General features: G+C 37.0%; 1 protein-coding gene across 3 annotated transcripts; it reads left to right on the top strand.

Annotated features, from left to right (window-relative positions):
* Positions 1-2,669: 2,669 nt before the first annotated feature.
* LOC105055409 (delta(24)-sterol reductase) lies at positions 2,670-9,670 on the top strand. 3 transcript variants are annotated; one of them, XM_010937209.4, is made up of 3 exons: positions 2,670-2,821; positions 7,327-8,581; positions 9,046-9,670. In XM_010937209.4, the coding sequence occupies exons 2-3, from the start codon at positions 7,343-7,345 to the stop codon at positions 9,487-9,489; spliced, it is 1,683 nt and encodes a 560-aa protein (XP_010935511.1). In that variant the 5' UTR covers positions 2,670-2,821; positions 7,327-7,342; the 3' UTR covers positions 9,490-9,670. The 3 variants fall into 3 exon arrangements, with proteins under 3 accessions (XP_010935511.1, XP_073102609.1, XP_010935512.1); XM_073246508.1 differs by lacking the exon at positions 2,670-2,821 and adding an exon at positions 3,446-4,741; XM_010937210.4 differs by lacking the exon at positions 2,670-2,821 and adding an exon at positions 4,762-6,070.
* Positions 9,671-9,895: the final 225 nt, after the last annotated feature.

Genomic DNA, 9,895 nt, shown 5'->3' with positions numbered 1-9,895 from the left:
GACTCCCAGCCTCCGTACTACATGCACCATGTGCAATTGGACCACGTCGAATCCCATGGTGCATGTGCTCCGGGATTTACCTTGGTTGACTTCCACCTGGTGCATGCAATAATTTCTCCAGAATCCCTCCTCTTTGTTCTGTAAACCTGGTGGTATACGTGCCCGCCCGCGCAGCGCGTGAACCGTACAATATCCAAAATTTTTTGAAATTATGCTTCCATCCATCCCAAACTTTCTATAAAATCAGATCCATCTTATTACTAAAATTCAAAACAAATAAAAAATATAAAAAAATAAATCATGTGATACCTCAAAAATTTTAAAATTACGCCAAACTTCTGATCAGACAACATGCGCGCATCACACCGCTAAAATCTAAAAGAACGGAAGAAAAATACATCTATCTCCCCTTATCAAAAATAAAAATCATGCGGATCTACACCTCATCATCAAAAATTAAGAAAGAAAATAGCATAAGGGGTTGTGCAACATTAAAAAATATATATATATATATAATAAAATTTTTGTGCTCATCAAATTTTTTAAGATCTTTATTGAGATTGGAACTCCATCCAACGATGCCAAACAGATCTTGTAATATATCCAAAAAAATATATGTAGATGACCATCTTCCTGCATTTCAAAATGTCACTAAACAACTGAATCCTCCGTATTTCACTGATATGTGGATACAATCCCCTGCAATCCCCACATCACATTAATCCTCCATATTTCATAAATATGAAGATATGTGGGGATACAATCTCCAAATTAGTCCATGTTTATCTAATATTTTTAAAAACATATGGGAGATATGATGGGTGATATTTTTTTTATTTTTATCAATATTTTTTGAATGTCAGGAATTTCATAATTTCTTATAGTATTTGATTTTTTGGATGTGTTCACGTAAAATTTGTATGAATGATTAGTTTTTATCTAAAAATAAAATAATAATTATGGATATAAATATTTTTATTGCTACATTAAGTCTAAATGGATGATTTTAATTTTATATATATATATATATATTGATGCATCTACATTTTGCATCATATAATACTATACATGTTATATTTAATACACATGCACTATAAATTGTCGTCAAAATAGTGCTGTTTTGTAGCATCATGGCATAATTTCAACCTTTAAAATGAATATTCTAAAGGTTATGATACCTCAGCTAATTTTAAAATTATAATTTGAAAATCTAATTTCTTTTGGTAACTTTACTGTTTAATGTAACTGCAGTTTAAAAATATTTTGGGCATGATCTTGATAAACACTAAGCATCCCAAAACTATCAAAGTCAAAAACTCGCATTTCACGACATTCGAGAAATAATTTACAGTTAATATGTTATGAATAAATAAATAAATAAATAATAAATTAATAAATATATCCATAAATATATAATAATATATTGCTATCCAAATTTAAAATATTTTATATAATTATTTATTATAAGAGATATTTAAGATATTATATTAATATTTTTTATATTTTATTATTTTTTAAAAAAAATATTTTATTATGTTTTAATCTTTTTTCTTTCCTATAGCTTCTTCTTTCCACCGTCACATGCCATCCCCTCCTCCCCCACATATCTCTTCCGGATCTATTACCACATGCCACTCTCCATCCTTCTTGTTATTTGCTCATCTATCTATCGCCCAGGCTTACTGTCGTAGTCTTCTTTTTTCCTCCTTCTCCGATCATTTTTTTGTTGACCGAGTCCACTGCTCATTTCTCTGTTGCCACTATTCATCTTCCTATTTTTTTTTTTATCATTCGGACCCACTTTCGCCTCTCTCTTCTTCCACTGCTCATTTTTCTGCAGCTATATGCTATTTCTTTTTTTGTCTTTATCCATCGTTGGAGTCAATTGTGTCTCTATACTGTTACATATTGATCTCAATAGAAAAAAATAGTACTTCATTAAAAAAAATAAAAATAAAAAATTGATATGATTTTCAAAATATTTTATCAATATTTTTAATTTTTAAATTATATTTAAAATTTAACTTTAGTTACTGCATCAGCGTTGCATATATTTATTTAAAATTGATTATGGATAAATAGTTCAGTGCCACCTATCTTAAAAAGGATTGGTAGAGAAAAAATCAAAAGTAAAATAATTAACAGAGGTCTTGGACCGTATTAAAATTTATTCTAAAAATAAAAGAAAACGTACCGTAGTACGGACATTTATTACGCCGACTCGGTTCGTATACAAATCGCACAGAACGTAAAGCTCTTTCCACCGTCCGATTCTATCTGGACGTCCACTATTATACGAACCACCAAGATTCAGGCCCAATTCCAACGAATACGACAAACGAAATGTTATTTCATGTCAATATATCTAATGCCCAACTCCAGCCAATAGCTTTACGCCCACTTGAAAGGGGTGAGAATATAACTCGCAGATTTTGATGTTTTCGCTTCGCGTATGTCTATCTTCTGCGCTCGGACGGACAGCTAAGATGTTGAGTATGAAAAGAGATATTTTGACCCGCGGGGGCTGACATCTCCACGTGGCAGGAGACAGAAGCCATCGGACAGCTGGCCCATGCGACGTCGACTATCCGATCAACACCCGACGGCCAAGATTCCCCAGCTGGACGAGCATTACCGTAAATTTATTCGAAACCCGGGCTCTTTCCTCATTAGGACAAAAACCCTCGCTGCGATTTAAAACCCCGCTCTCTCGTCTTCCACTTCGGTTGTCCGAAGATCGCAAGGAAGAGAGAGAGCGAGCGAGAGAAAGAGAGAGAGAGAGAGAGGGGGGGCTCTCTCTTGCCTTGTGATTCCCGTTGAGGTAAAGTTTGGAGCTCTGGTTTGATCTTTAATGGTGGATTAAGAACTCTGGAGTCGATCTTTCTTTGCAAAACCCTAGATATTTTTTTTCTTGATTTGTTTAATATATTTGTTTTTTTTTTTTGGGTGGATGCGGTTAAGAATTCTTCGCTATTTTCGAGATGTCAACCGGTCGGCATTTCTGATTTCGTTCGTTCCTTTCTTTCTTTCTTGTTTTCTTTAATCGAATCACGTGGTTGTCCGAGGTTCGGTCGGATTCTTGGGAATCTATCCGGCCCGGTCGCTCTCAGATTTTGCCTGTTGTGTTGTGTCTCTGAGATTAATATATAGTTGGGAACTAGTTTAGCTTTGATCCACCTTTCTTCTCCGTGCCTTTCTCAGAAAGCGGAGCCGGAACCGTTTCCGGACTCCTTTGGTCGGTTCTGAGCTACACCTCTAGAGGTCATCGTGATTTATTGCCCACTTTTCTAGATGCTTTTGGTTCTGGTTCTTTCCGTGCGGTGATCCAGTTGTGTTCGTTTTCTGGATGTCTGCGCTTCAAGTTGATCTTTTGAACTGTTCTTCTACTGTCCATAGTAATAGTTTTCAGACATTATTTGGCTTTTAAGCTTATCTCTTATTGGATGTTGGAGATGCAGTAGATCTGGAACTGTTGATACTACCTGTTTTGTTTTTGTCTCAACATTAGTCTTCTTTGAAATTATTATTATTTTTTTAGCTTATTTGTAAGGTCTTCTTTTATACTGTATGTTTTGGTTGTCTTTCTGTTTTTGAAAGTACAGATGGAATAGTTATCAAAAAACAAAATGCCAATGGATTTGTAATCTCCATTCTCGGATTTATAATTTCACCTTCCGAGATTTTGGTCGCTAGTTGTCGGTTTCCCATTTTAGGTACGGATTCCTTGCGATAATTGGACATATTTACCTTAATGTCTATAAATTGTCCGGCTGTGATTTTTTTTTTTTATTGTGCCTTCCATTTAAGGGATCACGTTTTTTGTCTTTTTTTTTTGTTTCCCTAATTTAGTCGGTTGCTCGATTCTTGAACATCTTTTGCGTCGAATATGTTCACCTCCTTGGAGAGCATCCATACTGCCAATAATGCTGTTTTCTTTTTGCCTTTTTGGTTGGTCCATATGTACTGCTTTTCTGAAATGTTCACCTTTGTTCTCCACTATTGCCGCGGGGCATTGTTTTCTGTAAATTATCTTTCCTATGGAATTGTTGACCCTGGTTTCCGGTTTCATGCAGTCATCCCTCTTTATTTAGCGAGAATTGTATCAAATGGGATGTCCCTTGTTTCTTTTGTTGCAGCTTTACCTAAACTCCTTGTTTGGGTGAACAAAGACCGCTAGCAAATAGTTTACCAATGAAGCTGCATTTTGTGACTTTTATATCTCTTTACTATATCACTTGTAGATTAGACTTGTTATTCATGGTTTTTGGTCCATGCGAGATGCCCTTGATGTGGATTTTTTTTAGTTAAAATAACGAGCTTCACATGGACAATGCTGTGTGCACATTAGAGAGTTTTTGGTCCTGCCTTTGCATTAGATTGTGCTGTTTTGGCCTGTATGTTCTCCATTCCCCAGTGTTGATATGTATACATCAAGTGTTTAAGTCTTGGTGGGATGGAGGGCATCTTGGCCATCCCATCCATGTGGGAAAAGGGGACTGAGATAGGGTTGGGATTCCAATAAGGAAAAAAGAAAGAGAGGAAAGTAGAAGAAAAAGAAAGGAATGAAGGAAAGAAAGAAGAAAAGAAAGAAAAAAACGAAAGAAAAAAGAGAGAGAGGCAGAGGATACCTACTGAGATGCATGGCTTGGACCACTGCAGGATGAGACAGGACAGTCCCGTTCCATGGAGAAACTGGAATACCCCTATTTCATGGGATTTGAAACCTTGGTATACATTGTGTGTAAGCACATCAACCTTTCAATGGAAAATTGCTATGATTTTATGCCCGCATGGTTTTTATATGTAGTTGCGGACCAGTTGCTTCACCTGCCATTATGAAACCATCTCCTTTGCTTGTCTGTATTGTCACAACCAAGTAAAATGATTCTAGAAGTGGTACTACATATGGGCAGATGGAATTTGTTTCAGAGGATAAATATGATGGCTTATTTGGGACTTGCATTGAAATGACCATGCGTATATCTGTAATATAGCTCCATTTCTTTCCAGTTAGGAATTTCTTCGCATACGTTTTCAGCTGATGTTTGTAATTAGTTGAGAACTCAGGAACCAGAATCCTCTGCCTGAGGTAATGCAGCTCCTGCATAATCCATTCAAAATCTTACTGGAATATTGAACCTGCCCTGTTTCGACTGGCAAAGAAGGTTGCGGAGAAATGTTAATTAGGTCACTTATCCCCATGCTGGAAAACCTTTCCTTATCATTCTTGATGATTCTGTGTATATACTAATTTGAGCATACTTTCTATTCTCATTTTATTAAAATTTATTTCTCTGGCATTTGCTCTTTTTTTTTTTTCATAGCATCATCTAGTAGGTAGTGTATCATTCTAGGCCTCTATTGGCAGACTGTAAAGCATCTTGCTAGTTAGTATTAATTATGAGCACAACTCAACAATCTAAGGCTCCGTAGAAACTTCCAATGGTTCATATTCATGAGCATTTAGGTACCTAATGTGCATAAATTTTCTTTTGTAAGCTCCAAGTCATTTGAAAGTTACATGATTCCATTGCAATGAAAATAATGCATTTATATGAATGTTATATTCTCTCTCTCTCTCTCTCTCTCTCTCTCTCTCTCACACACACACACACACACATCTAAGTTTGCATTTCTGTTGGTTCATCGTAGTAGTATGTAACTTTCATACTTTGGATGATAAGTTTAGATGTTATAAACATGATGGACTGGTTTGCTTTTGCTAGCATTATCTTGCATCAGTATCCTGTTTTTATTAGGTCAAATGGCCTTTCCAGGTTAGCTACTTGATCCAACCATTATTGCTATTGTTCCCCAATAAGATATACTGGCTTGGAACTATAAAAGATTTTGTTCAAAATTTCAAAATGCTCAGTCCCTGTGTTATGATTTGCGGAGTCACTCCTTGGTTAAATTTCATAAATTCGGCAATTTTGTTTCCTTGAGAATGACGATCTGTCATATACTGACATTTGATCTAGTACTCTAAAGGGTCAGAGGTTAGGAAACTTTTCACTTCCCTTTGTGAATCAATCTCAAGATGGAACCCACAGAGCTGAACAAAGATCAGGTGTATATATATACTTCTGAGTTTTTAGCTTGCTACTGTAGTGAAATTTTCCATTATTTCTTTCTCATTGTTATTTGAGTTCTGGTATCTTTTTGAACTTTACTGTCCTCCAAAGTCCAAACCATCAAGTTTTATTTTTTCTCTTTTTAATTCCTGCTCTTGGCATATTAATTTTCTGTTGTTCTACCTTCCTGTTGCATTCAATTGTTATCATTATAACTGCCTATCCTTAACCATGTTTTGATTTGGGAGATGCAAGTCCTAATACTGATTTCCTTGAAATGAATTATTGCATTAGATCCACCTAAAGCTTTTGTAATGAACCATATCCCCTGGATTCCGATATTTGTGAAGAAAGCTCTCATTTGAGATATCATGGTTTTTGATGGTGTTTTGCAACTTTTACCCCTTTTTTTTGGCATTGTGTGAATTCAACATATTTTGATCTAGCAATTGATGGGCCATGTTGCATAAAGACTTCGTCAACCATCAATAATGTCACCTGATCAGAACAAACTTCTCCAGAAGTATCACAGTACCTAAGCTTTACGGCTTTGCTTTTTCTCTTTCCAAAAGTAAAACGGTATGTTGAGAAATTGAATTAGTCTCTTTACTGGCCTTAAGTGAGATGAAATGAGAGAATTCTATCATTTGTTCCTCCCATAGAGTTCTACTGACTGATGTGATTCCAGAATCATCTGAGAATATTTTATGAAATACAGATGAAGCAATGGGTATCTTCTGTACCATCTTAATTGCTAATGAATTTGCTATACTCTTCCAGTTATATCTGTAGGTAGGACCTTTCTTCTGATAGGCGTGTACGGTTGTGGATATCTATACAGGATATTTGCTTGCCTGTGGTCAATGCTTGAACTTCGAAATGTTCCGGACTCTTGGTTTGGAATTTATTCTTAGGATGTCTTTTACTTCTAAGCTCCTGAAGTAACAGAGCTTAAGGATCCCTAATTGTAGATTTTCTTTTTCATTTCTCTCTCTCTCTCTCTTTTTTTTTTTTTTTGGATTTTTAACTTGGTTTAATCATCCCAAGGTTTGTAAGGAAACATGCTCTCTTTGAAGATATCGTGTCTTCTAGTCTCTATAGTTAGAAACTTGTTCACATGTCAAATGATCCAAAATATCTGAATTGAGGGAATTACAGTGATCATATTTAAGATAGTAAATTTTGAACTATGAAACAAATAAATAGTTTGAAATTTTGCTTTGTGATCATAATTCTTCATTTTTCTTTTCAGCCTTCTGCTTTCAACCATGTCAGACCTACAAACTCCTCTGCATCCAAAAAGGAAGAAGGTTTGGGTGGACTACTTGGTCAACTTCCGATGGGTTGTTGTCATCTTTGTTGTCCTTCCAGTCTCTTTCACAATCTACTTCCTTACATATCTAGGAGATGTAAAGTCTGCAATGAAATCAGAAAAGCGGCGTCAGAAGGAACATGAAGAAAATGTTAAAAAAGTTGTTAATCGCCTCAAGCAGAGGAATCCAAAGAAAGATGGTCTTGTCTGCACAGCAAGGAAGCCATACATTGCTGTTGGCATGCGCAATGTTGATTATAAACGTGCAAGACATTTTGAGGTGGATCTTTCAGCATTCAGAAACATCCTTGAGATTGACAAAGAAAGAATGATTGCAAAAGTAGAGCCTCTTGTTAATATGGGACAGATTACAAGAGCTACCGTTCCTATGAATCTTGCCCTCGCTGTTATTGCAGAGCTTGACGATCTCACAGTTGGAGGATTAATCAATGGCTATGGAATTGAGGGAAGCTCGCACATTTATGGCCTTTTCTCTGATACAGTAGTTGCCTTGGAAGTTGTACTTGCAGATGGACGGGTTGTTAGGGCTACCAAGGATAACGAGTATGCAGACCTTTTCTATGGGATTCCCTGGTCTCAAGGAACACTTGCACTAATGGTTTCTGCGGAGATTAAACTCATACCCATTAATGAGTATATGAGGGTAACATACACTCCAGTGAGAGGTAACTTGAAGGAACTTGCCCAGGCTTATGCTGATTCTTTTGCACCTAGAGATGGGGACACATCAAAAGTTCCGGATTTTGTTGAGGGAATGATCTTTACACCAACTGAAGGTGTCATGATGACCGGAAGATATGCTTCCAAGGAAGAGGCAAAGCAAGAGGGCAATGTCATCAACAGTGTTGGATGGTGGTTTAAGCCGTGGTTTTACCAGCATTCTCAGAAAGCACTTAAGAAAGGTGAGTTTGTGGAGTGCATTCCCACCCGAGAGTATTACCACAGGCATACAAGGTCCTTGTATTGGGAAGGAAAACTGATCCTTCCATTTGGGGACCAGTGGTGGTTCAGGTGGTTTTTTGGGTGGCTTATGCCACCAAAGGTTTCTCTGCTTAAGGCTACTCAAGGTGAAGCTATCAGGAATTATTACCATGATAATCATGTGATCCAAGATATGCTGGTTCCTCTTTACAAAGTTGGGGATGCTCTTGAGTATGTGCACCGAGAATTCGAGGTATATCTGTCTTTCGATCTTACTAATAGCTCTTATGCTGCCTGATTTTTCTCTTCATGGGAAGTTGCTGTTTACATGTCTTAATTATTAACGTCACCTGAACTTGTTACAACAGAATTTCTTTGTTATTTTGTTATCTAATTATTATTATCACCATATTATTTTGTATCTGATGTTGCTTCTGGAATTGATTATTTCTTGCAATTTTTGTTCTAACATTTTTCAATTGCCATACTGTTTCTCTATTATATGTGTGGATTATTTTCAAAATAAGTTTTCGACTTATGTAAGGGAAAAGGTTTAGCATGCTGGCTCATTCATATCTTGATTGCCATGCCTTATGATCAGAAAACACAAACACAGAAAGCAGGAATTTCAATGGTGTTCCTTTCCGCATACTAAAACAGAAGAAAAGAGATATTTTCTGAATAAGTGATAGTAGGGATTCTTATGTTATTTTTCAGGTATATCCAATCTGGATGTGTCCTCATCGTCTTTTCAAGCTTCCTGTCAAAACTATGGTATACCCTGAACCAGGCTTCGAGCTGCACCACAGGCAAGGAGACACAAACTATGCTCAAATGTTCACGGATATTGGTGTGTATTATGCTCCTGCAGCTGTGCTAAGGGGTGAGGAATTCAATGGTGCCGAAGCTGTCCTCCGGCTTGAGGAGTGGATGATCCAAAATCATGGTTTCCAGCCACAGTATGCAGTTTCTGAGCTCACTGAGAAGAACTTCTGGAGGATGTTTGATGGGGCTCACTATGAGCACTGCCGCCAAAAGTATGGAGCCATTGGGACCTTTATGAGTGTCTACTACAAGTCCAAGAAAGGGAAAAAGACAGAGAAGGAGGTTCAGGAAGCAGAGGCAGCCATCCTTGAACCAGCCTATGCTGAGGAAGCATGACCGGACCAACTTGTTTGGAATTTGGATTCGGTAGGAGTTTTTCAATCCCATTAGTTCTCTGAACCACCGCTTTGATTACCTGAGGTTGTAGTCTGTGTCATTCCCTGTTTGTGTGTTAATCCCTGATGTTGTTCTAGTGATTGAACATGATGGAAATTCAACTCTTTGGATTCTGATGCCACCATCGATCAGTGTTTGATTTGTTCTTCTCGGTTGTCAGATCGTTCTCCATTATCAATATCTGTGGCACTTCTTGTTTGCCATCATTTTTGTTCTATTAGTTAACTACTTGAACCAAATTAATGTGTTGTGAGGCAAATCATTGCTTGGCTAATCATCTCCGGAATGGGATCGAGTTTGTGTTCTCAGTTGCCTGAAGCCGCTGTGCCATTTGAGGGCATGATCC

The sequence above is a fragment of the Elaeis guineensis genome, chromosome 12 (assembly GCF_000442705.2).
Source record: "Elaeis guineensis isolate ETL-2024a chromosome 12, EG11, whole genome shotgun sequence".
Taxonomy (NCBI): Eukaryota; Viridiplantae; Streptophyta; class Magnoliopsida; order Arecales; family Arecaceae; genus Elaeis; species Elaeis guineensis.
The sequence above is the reverse complement of the archived record's forward strand: the minus strand, read 5'-3'. Positions and strand labels throughout refer to the sequence as shown.

Bases quoted from the DNA above. Each gene is read 5' to 3' on its own strand.
- LOC105055409 (XM_010937209.4), top strand. From the start codon at position 7,343: ATGTCAGACCTACAAACTCCTCTGCATCCAAAAAGGAAGAAGGTTTGG. The intron at 8,582-9,045 runs GTATATCTGTCT...GTTATTTTTCAG, and splicing joins ATGTGCACCGAGAATTCGAG to GTATATCCAATCTGGATGTG.